This window comes from Gracilinanus agilis, chromosome 1 (genome assembly GCF_016433145.1).
Source record: "Gracilinanus agilis isolate LMUSP501 chromosome 1, AgileGrace, whole genome shotgun sequence".
NCBI lineage: Eukaryota > Metazoa > Chordata > Mammalia > Didelphimorphia > Didelphidae > Gracilinanus > Gracilinanus agilis.
Window position 1 is genome coordinate 559,353,300 of NC_058130.1, and position 19,529 is coordinate 559,372,828.

Genomic DNA, 19,529 nt, shown 5'->3' on the forward strand with positions numbered 1-19,529 from the left:
AGCTACCTATACTATAGCCTAACCAGAATCCTGCCCCCTTTGCTAGTATTCAGAGTAAGGGAAAGCTGGAAGGCACACAGGTCCACTGGGTCAGCAAGGGAGATATCTCACAACCAGTTGTCCTCTGGGGTTGGCAGGAGTCCAGGTGAATCACAGCAGTAGCAGGTATAAATCCAAAAGGAATGGGGGTAAGGGTTTTACTAAACAGTCCACCTGTGGAGTTTAAACCAAACTCAACCACTTCCTAGCAGGTGAAAAGCTTGATGGATAAGTCCACAGACAGGGTCTTCCTCCAGAGAGCAAGTCCAGAAACCCAACTGTCCCCTCAGAGTCACTTACTCCAGAGTTCTGGAATTCTCTCGCTGCCTCTGCCTTGGTACTTCCTGCTTTACTTGATTTCCCTATAACAGGTGTCACTGACCGATGATGATTTTTTCTCCTCAGAATATCTGTATTTCAACAAGGAAAAGTGCAAATGCCTAGCCCAAAGTAATGACTCTCTAGTGGCAAAATTCCAGGCATCAGAAGGTTTTAGAAAATATATTCTTAAGAAGAGAAGTCTTATCTTAAATAACACTCAGGAATATTTTGACTACTTTAGTGGCACACTAATTAACCAATCAATTCAACAAATATTCATTAAATGACTGTGTATTATACAGTCAGTGGGGAAAATGCAATATTTAGATAAGACACTCCTTTTGCCTTTGTGGAGATTATACTTTATCAGGGACTAAACACATTCACTGATTGCTGGCATTATCAATTGCCTACTGAACATTTCAACCTGGGTGTCCCATATGTATCTCACACTCAACCAGTCCAAAACAGAACTCATTATCTTGTCATACCAAAAAAATCTATCCACTTTCTAAACTTTCCTATTTCTGCCAAAAGCACCTCTACCTTTCCAGCTCACAACCTCAAAACATCCTTGATTCTACCCTCACATCCCACAAAACCAATCAGTTGCCAAGTATTGTCTTTACTATTTTCACAATATCTGACATCTTCTCCACTCATGTAGCCACCATTCTAGTTCAGAACCCCGTTATCTACCATCAGGACTATTGTGATCATCTTCCAATAAATCTTCCCTGCTGGATAAGCAATAAAATTTTCACCTATCATGAAATGACATACAAAGCCATCCTTTTATCCTATGAAGAAAAAGAAAAAACAAGAAAAGGAATACAAAATAGGAAAGTAGAAAGAACCACCTGGAGATAAATGGAAAGACTCTCAAAACAGCTGCTACCTCTAGTTACCTGATTCAGCAGACATGGAGCTTCACTTTAGACACAGAACTGACACACTGCCCCTTTATTTCTCTCTATCCACCTCAACTTCTACCTCACCCTGAGATGGCCTAAGCTCATCAGGACCAGAGGCATTGGAGGCCTTCTGGACAGGCTCAGACAGCAAATTCTGGGAAATCTGACTTCACAATCCAATTTCCAGTCCTTACAAAGTCCCCATTGGTTCCCAAGCTTCCAATGCTCCCAAGATCTCCCAAAGACTATTCTGTCAAGAGTATCACCGAGGCATCTCATCTCAAAACAATCAAGCCTCAGCACAAGGAAAAGCAATCTTTACCTTTACCTAGCCTGCAGGTGTTGGAATTCTCCTCTTCATTGTCAAGCTATACCTACTGACTCCATTTAGTGAGGGACAGAAGGCAGTTCTTACTTTGGTCAAGAACTTTTCACAGTCCCAACAAGGGATGGGACTGAGATCCCTCCCAATTTGGAAGCTCAGGTTAGTCTCTCCTACCTCCCCACTCCAAAAAATCCTTCCTTCTATTCTGCTCCGTCCAAAGGCTGAGGAGATTCCCTATCATCTTGATCACTCTGCTAACCAATTATGAATTATTCTAGTCAAGTGAGCACAACAACCTCAGTTTACAGTTAGGATACTTTTACTACTGCTATCCAAGAACATAAAAATATAGAGAAGTTAAAGGAAACCTTTAATTTAATATGAAAAAATCCAAGGGCATAAAAAAATTAGTAAATTTCCTCCAGAAACCAAGTTGAAGCATCAATAGATAGTCTGAAAAAAGTGCCAAGAGAAAAATTAAACTAAAATAAACATATTAAAGTAATTACAGCAAGATCCTAAAATATTTTTTTTAATTATCCAAGAAGAGATGAGCATTGGCAACTGAGGCAGAGAGATTAAGTAACATGCCCAGAGGTCACATAAATAGGGTCTGAGGTAATATCTGAACTCAGATCTTCCTGACTCCAGGGTAGGTGCTTTATCCATTATAACACCTAGATACATCAATGAAGAATTTAGAATTATGCAAGTAAAATTGATTAAAAAAAAAAAAAAGTTCATACTCTTTGCCCCAGACACTGTACCTCTAGCCATATCTCAAGGAGGACACCAACAAAAAGAAAGGCCCTATATGAAACAGAATACTTGCAGCAGTACTTTTGTTTTTGGTGGTAAACAACTAGAAAAAAAGCAGATTCTATAAATTACAATACATGAATCTAATGGAATAGTACTGTATTACAAAAAATTACAATGTGATGAAAAGACTTGAATGTTCTAGGATAAGGAGATAGCCTGAAGTGTTGAAGAAAGAAGTGAAATGAAGCCCTAAAAGTAAATAGGGGATGGAGAGAAAGAAGAGAGATGAGATTAGTAATTTGGGGAACACTCACCTCACCTTAAGAGTCTACTCAAATAGGACTGAGAATCAATGATTTTTAAGAGATAGGAGAGTGTGCTAAATGTGACATCTTTAAAGTCAAGGGAGAAAGAGTATATATTAGGTGTCGTCAGTCAAAAAAAGCTGAAGGGTCAAAGAAATTAAAGACTGAAGAGGTTAATGGATTAAGCAATTAAGAGATTATTAGTGACTTTTGAAAGAGCATTTCCAAATGAACAGTAAAGATAAACTATACTGTAAGACAGAAAGTTCATAAGGTGTGAAGTCAGTAATTTACTATGTGGAGACTACTAAGTAGCAGTTAAGAGCCCTGAAGAAGTTATATACTATAATTTAATAACAAGTGAATTCAGCTCTATTTTCTAACTTTTTCTAGTGTCATCAGTCTGAGGACAAAACTCAAAGAACCAAAAGAGGATTTCACAAGGAATGAGAATTAATGAGGTTGGGAATGAAAAAAAATCAGTAAGGTTATTATTCAAATGAAAGCTTATGGGGTCAAAGTTGGGTAAAAGCCAAATGAAGTGAGAGAGATGGATTAAGAAAAAAGGGAGAGGTCAAGAAGGTTATGATGAGAATCAAGAGTAGCCTCAGTATAAAGAAGTGAGAGAAACAGAAGAAGGTGGTAGGTAAGGGAGAAATTTGACACCAAGCCTGAGAATGGTATTTTTGCTTAAAAATATGGAAAGCATTTGTTTGCACCAGGGCTTGCAATAATTTGCTAATTGCTTATCTAAGGCAGCTGAATGATGAATGCAAAGACTTACTAAACTATTAGAGCTGGTCAAAAGTAGAATGGGTTAAGTTAAAGTATGGTATGTTTCTTCTCAAAGAAAATCTTAAAGAAGAGTTTCTATGAACATTCATCAAAGAAGTTTCAGAAAGATTCCTAGTTAGGTCGGGTTAGATTAGATTGGTTCCTTTCCATTCATGAGTTTCTGGAGATTGTGGAGGTGATATACTTCCATGAGTTAATGTGGTTTAAGGTATAAACAATCACCCAGAAGTTGAGAAGAGAAGGTGATTGAAGTTGAGGGAGCTGAGGAATTTTAGTCGAGGAATTGAAGTCAGGGTGTTAAAAAAGCCACAAAGGAAGATGGCAGGAGGTGGTGTACAGAAGAAGGTAAATACAGAGGTGTTAAATGTTATAATTTTATATGAATCTGCAGAGATTTTTCTTTGGTGACACAATTTATTCAATCTTTGTAAAATGCAATGGTCAAAGCTATGTTTAAAATGAATTTTTCTAAGTTGAATCATTTTAAATGAATTAAAGAGGCTTATGCCTTTAGGAAATACTATGGTAAGTACTTTGTTAAAGTAAAGACTTATGTAGAGAAAAATCACTGTTTTATCTTTATTTCTGGATTATCAGATCTCAGCTTTCCTAAAAACTAAAAACTTTATAAAATTATCAGCAGTAGTTCAATCACAGAAGCTACTTTCCACTAGAAAAACTATCTTACTAGTTCTTATATCAGTTATCATTTTTTATTCATTGGAGGAATTTGCTTTATTTTCTTATTACATATTTCAATCACTATATTCATTCTCATCTTCAATCTTACTTACCACTCCTTTGGAGAGATAGTTATTAACAAAATCCTTCCAAGTGATTTCTCTCCCAGAATTCTTGAAGAAAAAGTAAAACATGATAACAGCCCAAGATAGAAGACTCCAAACGAAGTACATTCTAAACTCCTTGTCATCCCATGGAATGTCTCCCTGCAATACAAACAAAAAAGGGAAAACGAAAGCCCCTAAGATGAAACTTTCTGTGCAAGAACGAATAAAAGGTGAAATACAACATGTTAGGCACTGTTTCCTCCAAATACTATGAATGCTTTAAAATCCTTTCCAGGGTTACTTTTATAACATTATTTTTTAAAACTGGGGGAGGAGTTAGAACTGAAAAAAAGAGTATGAAATCAAACCTTCTGAAACCTGGCGAACCAATGAGAGTCATCTCTCTTGCCACCTCGTTTTCCACCCCCTCCTCCTCCAGAAGGGCGCTGTGTACTAGCTGGCTTTGCTTCTATTAAACAAACAAACAAACAAAAAAATCCCAAAAGCATTTTAGAGTCCATGTACAATATATATATATATATTTTAATAATACTACATTTCATCTGTAAAATATACTTCATGATAGTTCAACAGTTATTGAATATATTGAGAAAATGTTACTTTGTTAAATGGTCAAAAAGTTTTAAAATCAGTTCTCAGAGCCAAAAAGTTGGTTGCCACATATAATGTCTCTTCAAAATACTCAAGGAATGTCTCTTCCCAACAAATTCTCTATTTTCTCTTACACTTATCTTCTATTTTCCATCTATTTCATGATGAAATAAGAAAACATGCTCTCATAAATGCTCAGCCACATTTACTTCCTACAACAAGGTTATCCCTTTTATATTAAGTTTCAAAAAGGGCTTGTGGGACTCCCACAGACTAATTAGTTAATATGAGAGCTTAATCCAGGTATTATTTATAATATTTCTACTTCCATACAGAACAAAAGGATAGGAAACATAGGCAAGTCATTTTTAAATTGCCTAACATGTACAATCTACTAAGTATACAGATGCAAACTAAATAAATAACACAAACTTTTAAAACTTGATTTAGTATCCAGATCTAATTAGGCAAAATACGTATTACTTTTTCCAAAGTATCTTTACATGTAAGTTTTGCAAATTGGCCATTAGTAACTTTTTATAAATAGTCCATTAACAAACACTACAGAATTTTATAGGATTCAGATTTTCAAACATCTTTATTCTCATCATCTCCAATGACATAGATCTTTTCTCCACCCCCACTTATGCCTGCTATATTGTTTATGTCTTCCTAAGTTTGCCACCACCTCTAATACAATAGTAAATAAGTAAAAATCTCAGTTTAATATAATCATTAAAAAAGTACCTTTTGTTTCTTCCACAGGCTCTTTAGATTCACTTGCTTTCTTTTTGTTCTTTCCATTTGGAAAGTACTTTTCAAATCCTGTTTTAAAAAGGGAAAAGAAAACTCAAGCTGAATTGTTTTATCTACTAGCATGCGGTACTTCACAAACTCAAAGATAATTGTAAAACTGTATATGTCAAATTTATAATATAGCTAGCATTTGCATAGTGCTTTAAAGTTTGCTTTCATATATATACTTATTATATATGTTTTACATACATGATTTCACTGGATCCTCACAAGAACTCTGAGAGGTGGATGCTTTTATTTTACAAATGAGAAAATTGAGGCAAGGAACATCAAGTGACTTGACCAGTCCCCAAACCAATAAGTGTCAGGGACAACATTTGAGCTAAAAATAGGATAAACTGAGGTTCAGGAGGAAAGTTAAAAATAATTTTAAAAAGGGTTTTATTTAACAATATTGGCAAAAATTGAGGTTCAAAAAAGGGATAAGATTTCTTTTTATGTGTAATGGACAACAGTAAAAGACAATAAAGTAACTACAGCGTAGGAAGAAAAAAAGCAGTTGAGACAAAGAAGTTCACAGAGAAAGTGCAAAAAAGAAGCTGTAATAAAACCTAAGCCCTAAGATGAATAAACACAAATGCACAAAATATGGCTAACAATAAGGGAAAACTACAGATAATAATGCAAAGAGGCAAATTTTTCCTCAGACATATCCCTGAGACTTGGTGAGATGAGATCAATAATGGGAAAATAGTTCTGGAAGAGTACACATTATCCAAAAGAAACATCATAAATAAAAGGGAGATGAGAGGATGAAATACTATATATTAAGAAGATAGGCTCCATTATGACTACAAAAATGAAAATGGAATGAACCACCACCAAGCAATTAAATCTGAATGCCATGAAATTGTAATAACCAATCTTGGTCCCAAAGAAGATATATGAGAAGAATCTTAAAGACTTCATTACCATTCACCTGGACTTCTGTAATTGTCTGCTACCTAATGCCAATGCCTCAAATCCCTCCCCACTCTAATCCAACCTTCACTCAGCTTCCAAAGTGATTTTTCTAATGTGAAAATTTGACTGAGTCACCTGTTTCCCGGCTTTCTGAGCTTCCAGTGAACTTTAGGATCAAATATAAACCCTTCTTTTTGGCAATTAAAGCTTTTTGTAGCTTGGACCCTTCCTACCCTTCTTGTCTTCTTACTATACTCCCCCTCTACATACTATAATCCAGCAATGCTTGTCTACTTGCAATTCCTCTAACAAGACACTCCATTTCCCATTTCTGTGACTTTTAATAAAAATTTGTTTGTTACATTTAAGTAACTAATTAACTCCCTCCATCTCTCCTCTCCCCCCACTTTGACCAATATCTTACACCAGTGATGGGCAAACTTTCTAAAGAGGGGGCCAAAGGAAAGGAAATGCTCATCTGTCAGTCTGTTTCTAAGGCAACTCTTTCAAAGTTCCATTGTATTGTATCCTACTCATTGTATTCGTCAGATTAGGAATAATGTCACAAGGCTGGATAGAACATTTCAGGGGGCCATAGTTTGCCCATCACTGTCTTACACCATTTAGCAAGATAAGTTCAAAATGGATACATGACCTAGGCATTAAAAGAGATATCATAAGCAAATTAGAAGAACAAAGATTATCAGATTGATGGACAGGAGAACAACTTAGGAATAAACAAGAGACAGAAAGCATTGTAAGAAGTAAAATAGGAATTCTGAATACATTAAATTGAAAAGTTCTTGTACAAATAAAACTAATGTAGCAATTTTAGAAGAAAAGCAGTAAGTTGGGAAAAAATTTTATAGATAGTTTCTCAGAGGTTTCATAACTAGAATACATAGATAACTTTGTCAAATATATATAAGAATATGAGTGATTCCTCAATTGGTAAGTGGTGAAAAGACATGAGCTGAAAGTTTTTTGATAAAGAAACCAAAGCTATATATAACTATGAAAATAATGCTTTAAGTCATTATTGATTAGGGAAATGCAAATCAAAACAACTCCAATATCTCATACCTATCCGGGTGGCTAAAACGAGAAAACGGCAAAATGACAAATGTTGGAGGGGATGTCGAAAAATGAAGACACTAATACACAATTGATAGAACTGTGAACTGATCTACCTCTGTGACTTTGCACTGGCTATTCTCCAACTCTGGAATGTTCTGTCCCATCACCTCCACTTCTCAGTTTCCCTGGTTTACTCCAACATTCAATTCAAGTTCTATCTTCTGCAAAAGGTTAGAGACACCTCTGATGCTAATGCCTTTTCTTTTCAAATTACCTTCTATCTACTCTCTTTATATCTTATATATATGTAGTTATTTCCATTCTGTCTTCCACATTAGAAAGTGAACTCCTTGAAGGCAGGGATTGTTTTTTGTCTTTCTTTGAATCACAAGCACATAGCACAGAACCTGGTATATAGCAAGTGCTTAATAAATGTATGTTCACTGACTGGCTGACACTTCTGTTTCTCTACAGAGGTGGGGAACCAGAGATATGGAATGTTACATATGATATCGGACTTTTCTGATAGGTCAGTTAGTTTTGCTGAATTTTTTTCCTCTTCTTTTTCTAAATACCTAATACATTATTTGTCCTTCTGGTAGCTCATTAAGACTTACTGATATAGCCTTATAAAAATAAGGACAAGGGGGGCAGCTGGGTAGCTCAGTGGATTGAGAGCCAGGCCTAGAGATGGGAGGTCCTAGGTTCAAATTTAGCCTCAGACACTTCCCAGCTGTGTGACCCTGGGCAAGTCACTTGACCCCCATTGCCTAGCCCTTACCACTCGTTTGCCTTAGAGCCAATACACAGTACTGACTCCAAGATGGAAGGTAAGGGTTTAAAAAAAATAAGGACAAGGACAATAACGTAGTGATGATGCATAAGGGTTTACCTTTTGGAGGTCGAGAACAGAATCTTCTATAGACAGCAATCACATTTGTCAAGAGAGAACCTCTACAGGGAGTCACCTGAGTGGTAGCAAATCGATAGAGCTGAAATATGAAGTATAATGATCACTAATGCGTGAAAATGACGCCACACACATTTCATCTAATATTGCCAATCAAGATAAAGAAAACAGATAAAAGGACAATAATTTTCTAGTATCGTCAAGCTAATCAAATGAGATGCAATAAGACAAAGTGGCTTGGAAGCAAGAAAACTGAAGTTTCAATTTGGCCTCAAATTCTCATTGGCTGTGCTACCTGGGACAAATCATTTAAACCTTTGGATTAAAATGTCCTCATCTCTAACATAAAGATATTGGCCTCTGAGGTTTCTTCCAGCTCAAAATCTATGATTTCTCTTCTCATAGTGAGTAAAGACTAGAAGAGAACGATTAACAGAACAGTCAAGGTACAACTTTTTAGAATGGGAAGGCTTCTTCAATAACTAGGGCCCTAGTTCCAGATTTTTCATCTACTGGGTACATGACAATTTTAGCAATTCATTTAACTTCTCTAATCTGTTTTCTTATTCATAAAATAGAGACAATACCTACCCTCAAAGTAAAACTATGAGCATCAAATGGCATAATGCAAGTGAAAAACATTTTGTAAACTATTATACAAATGTAAATGGTATAGGAGACAGGTGGTAGGTACAGCAGATAGTGATGGAACCGGGTTCAAATCCTACCTCAGAAACTGACTAGCTATGACCTTGGGCAAATCATCTCCTTCAGCCTCAGTTTCCTTATCTGTAAAATACGTAATAATAATAGCATCTACCAGGATTGCTATGAGGATCAAATGAGATGACATGTAAAGCACTTTGAAAACCTTAAAAGAGCTATATAAATGTTAGTTATTGTTGTTGCTTTTAAATTTATTAAAAGCTTTAACATTAATACAAATAAACTTACTTAGTAACTAATGACATTTTTTATGTATTTCAATGCATAAAGCATCCTAACAATTATTCATTCGCTCCCGCTAAGTCCTATTCAGGATTCTTAGTCCATTCACTTTTATTCATTCTTCCCCTTAAATGGTCATAAGTATGTATTCTCATCTTCTGGTTCTACTTTTTTCTATTTTTAATTATTCTACAAAGATTTCCAGATTTCTTTGTATTTTTCATATTTATTTTAATTGCATTCAGTATTTTTCTATTATATTAATATATAATTTAAACATTTACCAACTGTTAGACATTTTGGTTGTTCTCAGTTTGGATTACTTGTTTTTGTTTTTTTGTTAACAATTACATATAATGCCAATATGAAAATCTTTGAACACATAAAATGAACTTTAAAAAAAGGCTGCCAAAAAGGGGAAACAATGTAAATATCCAGTAATAGGTGAATATGTGGTGCACTAATGTAATAGCATACTGTCAAAAGGGTATTTTTTTAGTATCTTTTTTTGGTATGTTGTCAAATAGTTCTCCAAAAAGACTCTATATGTTGTAATTCTGCCAGCAATGCATGAGTATATATTATTCTTAACAAGTTCCTTTATTTTATAAATATTTTTACCTTTTATGCCCACTACTCCTGTCAAGTGAATAAAAAATGCTCTTTTGGCAGGAGGTGGGCATCATATTTCATCTTTAGTTCTCTGGACTCACTTACTGCATCGATCGAAGTTCTAAAGTCTTACGAAGTTGTTTTTCTTTATGTAATCATTATATAAATTCTTCTAGTTCTGTTCAGTCTCTATCAGTGTTCCCAGTTTTTTCTGAAACCATAAGTTAAATTATATTTTATTGCACTATTATTATTTTTGTAGGAAGGGACTAAGCTTTTTTTCAGTGTCCAAGTACTATATGATTTCATAGGACTGAAAAATAAATATGAATCATCTTTTATAAATAAAGAGTAGTTCAGAATTCAAACAATATAGTATTACTATTATTTAGTATTCTATTATCACTGTTTACCAGTGTTTTTAATAGCTTAATTTTCCCCTATTTGATTAACTACTCTGAAAAGGCATACTCTACACACCAAAAGCTGACTCACTGTCTGAGGTCTAAAATGTAAATATATACATTAACCTCACTAAAAAGTAGTTCAATAAATTCAGTGTGGAGTTATAATCCAACAGCAGTAACAAAAAGACAGTGAGATTGTGAAAAGATAGAGCACTGGACCTTTAGACAGGAAGACTCATCTTCTTGAGTTGAAAACTGGCCTCAGACCCTTACTAGCTGTGTGACCTTGAGCAAGTCACTTAACCTTTTTGCCTCAGTTCTTCATCTGAAAAATGAGATGGAGAAGGAAATGGCAAGCCATTCCAGTATCTTTGCCCCAAAAATCCTCAAATGGGGTCACAGAGAGTCTGACCCAACTGAAAATCAAGCAACAACAATAACTAGCTACATTTACTATCAGATATATTGTAACTATGACAATAACTAGTTGTGGTAATTTTTTAAAAAATTGTTAATGGCATGTATCATTAATTGTACTTACTGTAATACAAAATCTAAAACACTGAAGAGCATATAACTTAAAATTTATTTTAAATGCACTAGAGGTGCTCACTAAGTATTTCACTAAGTTATAGATGTAAAGACAAAATTCTTTCTATATCAGGAACGGATACACTGACACTTTTAATTTCATGGTCATCCCTCTGAACCCAAGAAAGCAAGAGAAAGAGCACTGGAATTGGAGTCAAATTCCAGCTCAAAAATGTACAAGGTGGGTTATTTTGGACAATTACATTATCTCTGAATTTCAGTTTCCTCTTCTGTAAAATGAAGGTTTGTACTTGTACTACATCATAGAGTATGTCCCTTGTAAACTGATGCTACTATTATCATATGCTGTGGTCATGGTACAACTGGACCATCTATAATGATCAAATAAGATATACTGTTAGCCATTTGTAGTTTTGCTGAAAGGTAGGCCAATTTACCAAGCCTCTGCATGAAGCTGTTGTTGAGGTACATAAAAGTACAGTTAATTTAGGGAGAAGTATATCATTTACTGATGTTAATTGTTTTACTGGTGACTTTTTGATCAGCAAAAAAAATTATGTACTACAGTAAGGACAACCAAATATTTAAGAAGAGAGATTTCCATATCAGCAGACTAAAAAATTTGGACCCCAGATTAGATAATTAGGATAAGACAGGAATTGTGATAAAAATTTATAGAGTGAGAAAGTTATAGTTGTGGAGAATGTAGCCTTCTTAACAAATTCTAAATACTAGAACTAAAGATTATACAATGAAGCTTAAAATAAATCAACAAAAATACTACTTTTACATAATGTAGGCAAATTTACTTATGCTGGACAAGCTGAAAATATGAAAAGATTCAAGAGTTTGGATGCCTTAATGCAAATTTTCTGTCCATAACAGTTTAGGATGGGAAGAAAGGGAAATTTAATGATATAATCAATCTTTTAAGGTAATGTGGAAACCATTCATAATCTCCCACAAAATATTCCTTGGTGCACTTGGAAAAGTCATGTTATTAAGTCTGTTGGGCTTTTGGTATGACCCATTATAGCATTTATGTTGTATATTTTAGATATTAGTTTCCAGAAGTCAGAGGTATTTATCATAGTGCTATTTAAATGATATTCAATGAGTCAGTGACCTAGGCTCAAAACTTTAAAGTTATGGTTGATTCTTCTCTTGCCTTAAATTCTCCATATTTAGATCAGTCACCAAATCTTATTTTTTCTTTGTATCTCCCAAATCTATCCCTTCCTTTCCATTCTCACTGCCACAGTTCAGGAGGTTGTCACCTAATGCTTAGTTTATTGAAATAGCCTTCTTTCCCTCCCTCCAATTCACTGTTTTCCAAACCTTCAAATCACCATCATCTTAATTTAATTTTCTCAGATTCTATTTTGGTTATATCACTCACTGGTTCAAAAGCCTTTAATAGATTACCACTAACTAAAAGATAATGTGATGGGATAATGCATGGGATTTAAGGGCTTTTATGACTGTTCAAAACTTCTCTCTTTCTGTTCCCTGACAGGAAAAACCCATTCAAAATGTGCTGATCTGATTATCTTCCAAACACATGTCTCAATCCATTCTCTTTCTTTATATTAATACTATGGGACAACAATTCTGTTGTCTTCTCCATCTATCCAAATTCTAGCCATCCTTCAAGGAAAAAATTCAATTATAGTTTCCTCTAGAAAGTCTTTTTTTAAAATTGTTGATTCTAAGAGGTAAGGGTGAGGAGGGAATACATGGAAGACAAGCTTGAATAAAGTCATGGCAATATGGGAGCTGTAATGTCATGTGTGAGGAACAGCAGGAAAACCAGTTTTACCTAGAGTCAGACCACAGAATTCATGAGAGTGATGCATACAGGAGTGGAGAGGTGACAGATTGTCAGAGGCTCAAAATGCCAAGCAGATTTTGCATTTGATCCTAGATATAATAGGGAGCTCCTGGAGTTTACTAAACAGTCAAGTGACATAGTTAGATGTATGCTTTAGAAATACCATTTTGACAGCTTAGTTCTTTACCTGAAGGTTCTGGAGCTAGAGTATGAGGGAAATTCGTCAAGATTCACACTCCCGATACCAAGAAAGGAGATCACTTTTATGAAGACTAAATATTCTTTAGCAACACCACATGGTCTTTCTTACCTGACAGTCAGAGATCTATTTTCAATATTCACAAGGACAGCAATTAGAGCAGATTAAGATGTAGGTCAAAAATACAAAAAGGGGTTGAAATAAGGACATTATAAGTAGGAAAGAAAAGGAGAGATAAGCAGAACTTAAAGGATGAACTAGAGACTAGGCAAGTTTTACTTTAGTTTGGCTAACTAAATAAAAGGTAGTAACACTGATTCATTGCCCCTTTCTGACTTAACCTAAAGTGCATATCTGGCCCACAGCAAGCAAAAGTAACACATGCATTAGCCTTAATATGCCTTTTTCACTTTGCCTACAACTGCATAAAAACATTGCAAAAATGTACACTTATATGAAAAGGCTTATCTATCTTCATGGGGGAAAAAAGTGAATTTTTCTTATGAAGGATATCTTTTTTTTTTTTTAAACCCTTGTACTTTCGGTGTATTGTCTCATAGGTGGAAGAGTGGTAAGGGTGGGCAATGGGGGTCAAGTGACTTGCCCAGGGTCACACAGCTGGGAAGTGGCTGAGGCCAGGTTTTGAACCTAGGACCTCCTGTCTCTAGTCCTGACTCTCACTCCACTGAGCTACCCAGCTGCCCCAGGATATCTTTTTATAGGAAGACTTGTTCTTTACAAATGAGGCTATATGCTTTTCAACGGATAACAAGTGGACAAACTAAAGTATCCAACTTTATCCAAGAAATCTCTCAAACTCTAACAGGAGAGCTAATGGCTAGGTGACCTTGGATAAGTCACTTAACCTTGTGGGCCCTGGAATGTGAGGAAACTGAGGTCCCCCAAATATAAGTGACTTACTCGAGGTCACACAGCAGGGATTCAAACTCAGTTCCCTTGACTCCAAGTTCAAGATTCTACCCACTGAGGTCACTTACAAGCTATTAGGTCTATAATTCAATGGGCTCCTACCACTTAGGCAATGAATGGGGCGAAGGCTATGAATGGCAGAAAGGAAAAAAAGGGTTTCCTCTCCTTAATACAATTTTCCTTCCTGGTCACCTACACTGTTCTCCTTTACAGCGATTTCAGCGGTCCACATTGGCTGTCTTACTACCCAAATTTGGGGCACCTTTCTCCCTACGGTCTAAATGGTTAACGATGAGGGCCCTCCTTGCCCTGTTTTCTCATCCATAGCTAGCGGGGGGCTGGACCCCGCCTCTAAGGTAGCTTCCACTCCACAATCCTGGTGCCAGGACGGGAAGCCGAAGAGGGACAGGGATGGAGAGAATAACGAAGAACGACCTTTGGAGGAGACCAGGACAGGGGTGGGGGGTTCGACTGAAGCGGGGAGGAAATTGCGGGTGACCTTGACGACGCCGTCGCCTCCGTTCTCGGCCCGGAGGGTGGAGGATCCGGGTCCCAAGCTAAGAGAAGCCGGGAGCGGACGGCAGCGGGAGGGGCCAGGGCACCGAGGGACTCACCGTCCGAAGACAGGCCCCCTCGCCGCGGCTCCGGCCACGACCACCTCCAGGAAGGAGGAGCAGGGAGGGCGGATGCTGCCGCGGGAGCAGAGGAAAGCCACGGGACCAGCAGCACCCCCGGCCGGAGAGCAGCAGGTAGCGGTGCGCCATGGCCGCCGCGGGGTCCGGGCCGGCGCAGGCGCTGTGGGTCACTGGGACCCCGCGCCCTGCAACCTGTTAGCTGGTCAGCAGCTCCGAGAATCAGCCTAAAAGAATAAACAAACACTTTACGGCCTACGTCCTTCAGCAGGGTCTCGCGCGCACAGACAAGGTACGGTTTCACTACGGCTAGATCACACCTACCTCCCTTTGCTCAACTCCGCCCCCAGTACATTGCGTCATCGCGTAAAGCACAACTCCGTGCCCGTCCTACTTATACGTCATCACGTAAAGCACTACGCCGAGTCACACCTCCCTCCCTCTGTTCAACCCCGTCCGCGGTGCGGCTTACGTCTTCACGTAAAGCACAATTTCACTTCTACCTTCCTTTTGCTCCGCCCCGCCCAAGTGCGTCTTACGGCATCACGCAAAGCATTTTGAGGTTTATTGCACTGTCAAAATTTCGGTAGGTGCATATTCAGGATAAGGAGAATCGCCTTTCCCCTTTCCTCAGGCCGAATCCCTGATTGTTTTGGAACACAAATGGGATACAGTGCTAATAACCTAACCCCGGGACTCCTTACATTTGGCTGTCTTCGTCTGCACAGCGTGCGATCTCCATCCTTTTGGTTTTGGTGGGTAACAGCCGGCCCTGAAATTATGTTTGAATCCCCACAAAAGTTGCTTTAAAGGTTTAGGAAGTAAATAAGAAAATGTTTAAGGGTAAAATGCTACTAAGAGTAAAGTACATTTCTGTTTTTATATACCACAATAATACCTATATTTGTTTGGAAAAGAATCATTTACACAGGCTACAAAAGTATATTTGCTTATTTTGTACTTGTGAAGCCCTAACACATTCCCCCACCCCTACGATGGGAACCATGGTTCTAGTGTATTGGATGGGTCCTCCGAGAAGAATTCACTGAATATGTAAAACCGAGTACCATTGGATAAGATGTGGAGGAGCTGTGAACTGCACCAGTGGAGACAGCACACCAGGATATCATGCGTAGTGCGTAGTTCTTAATCCTACATAAGTACATAAATGCTAACTATCTCAATACCTTAATGAAGGATTGCTAAACAACTGTCTAGAGTGGATCCTGGTACAGATCTATTTATTTTGGTGTTACATGTTTTTGCCCACTGGGTGTCAGTAATTCTCTCTCTCTCTCTCTCTCTCTCTCTCTCTCTCTCTATATATATATATATATATATATATTCATTTATTTATTTATTTTTATATGTATGTGTATATGTATATGTATGTGTATATGTGTATATGTATATGTATATATGATGGTCTTTATATATAAAGACCATGTAGGAAAGATTACCTCAAAGTGCCCATAAAAGCTCTTTGTGAGCCTGTTGTTCCTGTGTTCCCAAGTTGTTTTTGAAATTGTTATTTGCATAACATAGAGGTTGGCACTTATCAGATTGCCTCTCTGAGTGAGGGACCTCAATTAATTTACAATAGTAACAATACCAGTAATGTTAATGTGCCTTTATTCATATGTAAAGAAACCCTAACACACTCCATCTTACAGGAGGCAATGGATTTTAAGTTCCTTTCCCAGTCATGAGGATAATTTTAATCTGATTTATCTGTATTGTTTGCCTGTTCCATTCTCTTGGTGAAGCATAACTTTTATCAAGTTTATAGATTTATTTTTCCAAAAAGACCTTATGCCCCATTAGTATTCATTGAATGACAAATGGTTTCTAACAGGGTCACTTGTTTGGGTTATATATATGACAGTTATAGAAATCAATTTAATTTAACTAAGGCTGATGAAGCCCCTGTGCTAGGCACTGAGAATATAAGGCAAGATAAAGCATAGAAACTGGCTAATGTGGGAATTTTTTTTTTTTTTACTTGACTCTATTTGTAATGGGTTTTGATTTTCTTCCTTCTCAGTGGTTGGGGAAGGGGAGATAAGAGGGATAGAATTTGGAACTGAAAATAAAATTGAATTTAAAAAAAGGAAAAGAAAACATAGAATTGATATTTAAGGTCTTATACTTTATACTATAAAGGTCTTTACTTATAATCTAATAGGAGTGAAAAATGTACATAAATTATTATGATTCAAGGGAGCTCATGATCAATGCAAAGCAATGGCCCAGGCAACTGGATAAGAGGAATTTGAGGAAGGAGAAAGCACTGTCAGCTTGTCAATCAAAGAAAGATTCATAGAAGAAGACCCAAGTTAGGTCTTTAGTGCGTCAACGTGTAATCTAGAAGCCCCCAAACTTGTAGCTTAGAAAAATTTAATGACCCCTAGTTGGCTTAGCTTCAAGGTGAAAGCCCCAGGTTCAATCTTGTCTCATAAGAGTTTCTCCCTGAGTTTCTCCAACTTCACTAGTCTCAGACTAATGATAGACCTTAAAGGAGTTTAAGTGGGGATGGCTAATCCCAACATGTTTTAAGAATCTCTTTTGTCCCAAAGGTTTCTCCCCTCAGGCCAGAGTACTTTACCAAGGTGGCCCAGTCCTTGGCAGGGTCTTTCCCTTTTTTGTCCATCACAGTTATTCCAGTCTAGAACTCATTTTCCTTTGTTACCATTGTAAAGTCAATCAACTATCCCTCTCATCCTCAGTCCCCATGTTCCCCAAGAAAAGTATTTAAGCTTCCCAACTTTAATGGCTTTTTGGAATTGTCCAATCTAGAGCGGTTGGCATCCCAGCGGTCAGTGACCAAAGCAACCAGAGTTCAATCCTCAGACTCTGCATAGGTGTTTGGCACATAGCTCTTGGAGGAGGTCTAATTCAGCACTGTACCCCTTTCTTTAATTAAAGAGTGGTTTTTCTGACTATTTAATAGTTCTGTGTTTTTTTCCAGTTAACAAGTCAAAGGAAGAACTTTAATGGGTTGAGATAGTGATGTTTAAGGGAGGAAGCCATGCTATATACATAGTGGATAGTATGAGAAAGGCAAAGAGATGGGAGAGGGTAATGACTACAAGTCAAGGACAAGTTAGAGGCCAGTTCTTCACATCTCTGGCTCTAAGGGCACCCATTAACATTCAAAAGTTTGTGGTTTTCTCTCATGATAACTTCTTTGAAAGTCTTCTGACCGTCTCCAGTCTTCATTCACCTTTACATGTGCATTGCATCAATGCTCAGCATGCTCTCAGCCAATCAGGACTCACATTCTTTACATATATACAGCATGTCACAGCATTATCTTTCTGGGCATTTCCCGATCTGAGTAGGAAGAGGTATTACACCAGGATCAGGAATTCATTCTTTATTTAGCTAACAATTTAGTTAACCCAGGAAAGAATGATATCCCAAAAACCTAGAGAAAAGAGAGAAACAAGAAGAGAGTCATCAGCAATAGTAAAGTCTGCTGAGAGGTCAAGGAGAATGAAGATTGTCTCTAAAACTAGATCCCTCTGAGCCTCACACACAATTCCCTGACTTCCTCTTATGCATTTCAGAATTCAGAATCAACCCCCATCTCTGGAGCAGATCTGATCTTCCTGTCTCTTGTAGTAGGAAGATACTCCTTTTTTCCCCCTGGCTTTCCTGTGAGCCAACCTTTTACTGTCTTTTCATCTCAGCAATTGAACTCATTCTTAATGTTGCTAACCTGTTCTTGAATTTTAAAATGCTATTTACAACTCTTTAAAAAAAAAAAAAAGAAAGAAAAAATGGATTGGAGAGAGGACCAAAGCACATTCCTTTTGTTTTAACTATTTGATATTTTAAAAGCACCAGCTTACCTCAGAGATGCCCCCCAAATGAAATTCCTGGAATATCAAGAAAAGTATCCACGTGAGAAAGGTAGAACTTGGTCATAGAATCATAGATCTAGAACTGAAAGGAACCTCTTTATTTTACAGATGAGAAACCTGAGGCCCAGGTGGGGGAAGTGATCAGTAGGTCTTTTATGTAGTATGATCTGGTGTGGTTGGGAGGATAATATGAAATGATATTTATAGAGCATTTTTCAAACTTAAAAGTATTATATAAATGCTAGCTATCATTATTGGCTGATAAGTGGCACAGTATATAATGGTGAGGGACTTGGAATTAGGAAGACCTGAATTTCCTCCTGCTCCATATGCTTCTTAGCTATATGACCCTAGGAAAGTCTCTTATTTTCTCTCTGTCTCAGTTTCCTCATCTGTAAAATGGGGATAATAATACTTGCCTCATAAAATCGTAGAGAGGATCAAATGAAATAATACATAAGTGCCTTAGAAATATAAAGACTTACATAAATACTAGGTGTTGTTATGTCAGAATCAGGATCTGAGCCCAGAACCACCCATCAAAGAGCCAATTTTCTATCTATGACACCATTCCTGATATTTAACCTAACTCATGCTTGAAAAGGAAGCCCCCTCTAATCCAACCTCTGCCTGATGACCTCCAGTGATGGGGAGCTGCTCATTATTCATCATACCATCTAAGCCTTAGCCCCAGACTAAACTATAATCCAGGCCACCCCCTGAGCCTCTAAAATCTTCCAGGAACTCATATACAGGTCACTGATTGTAGAGTCTAAATGACAAAGTGTGAATGGCCTTAGGCCATCAATATTCACAATATTATAGCTTTAAAGCTAAAAAAAAAGCCAGTCTCAAGTAATAATAATAATAGCTAATATTTATATAGCACATACTATGTGTCAGATTCTGGGCTAAGGGTTTTACAATTACTCTCTTGTTGGATCTTCATAACAACTCTGGGAAATCAAGATTCAGAGAGAGAGAG

The 19,529-nt window shown here is 37.1% G+C and overlaps 1 protein-coding gene across 1 annotated transcript in view; it reads right to left on the reverse strand.

Moving 5' to 3' along the window:
* The window catches only part of AFG3L2 (AFG3 like matrix AAA peptidase subunit 2), a 50,455-nt gene extending 35,584 nt beyond the window's left edge, over positions 1 to 14,871 (reverse strand). The window contains exons 1-5 of the mRNA XM_044667055.1: positions 14,661 to 14,871; positions 8,550 to 8,649; positions 5,609 to 5,686; positions 4,618 to 4,718; positions 4,256 to 4,408 (exon numbers count right to left, since the gene is read on the reverse strand). Of these exons, the coding sequence (XP_044522990.1) occupies positions 4,256 to 4,408; positions 4,618 to 4,718; positions 5,609 to 5,686; positions 8,550 to 8,649; positions 14,661 to 14,810 (582 nt within the window). The 5' untranslated portion in view covers positions 14,811 to 14,871. The remainder of the gene's footprint in view (positions 1 to 4,255; positions 4,409 to 4,617; positions 4,719 to 5,608; positions 5,687 to 8,549; positions 8,650 to 14,660) is intronic.
* Positions 14,872 to 19,529: the final 4,658 nt, after the last annotated feature.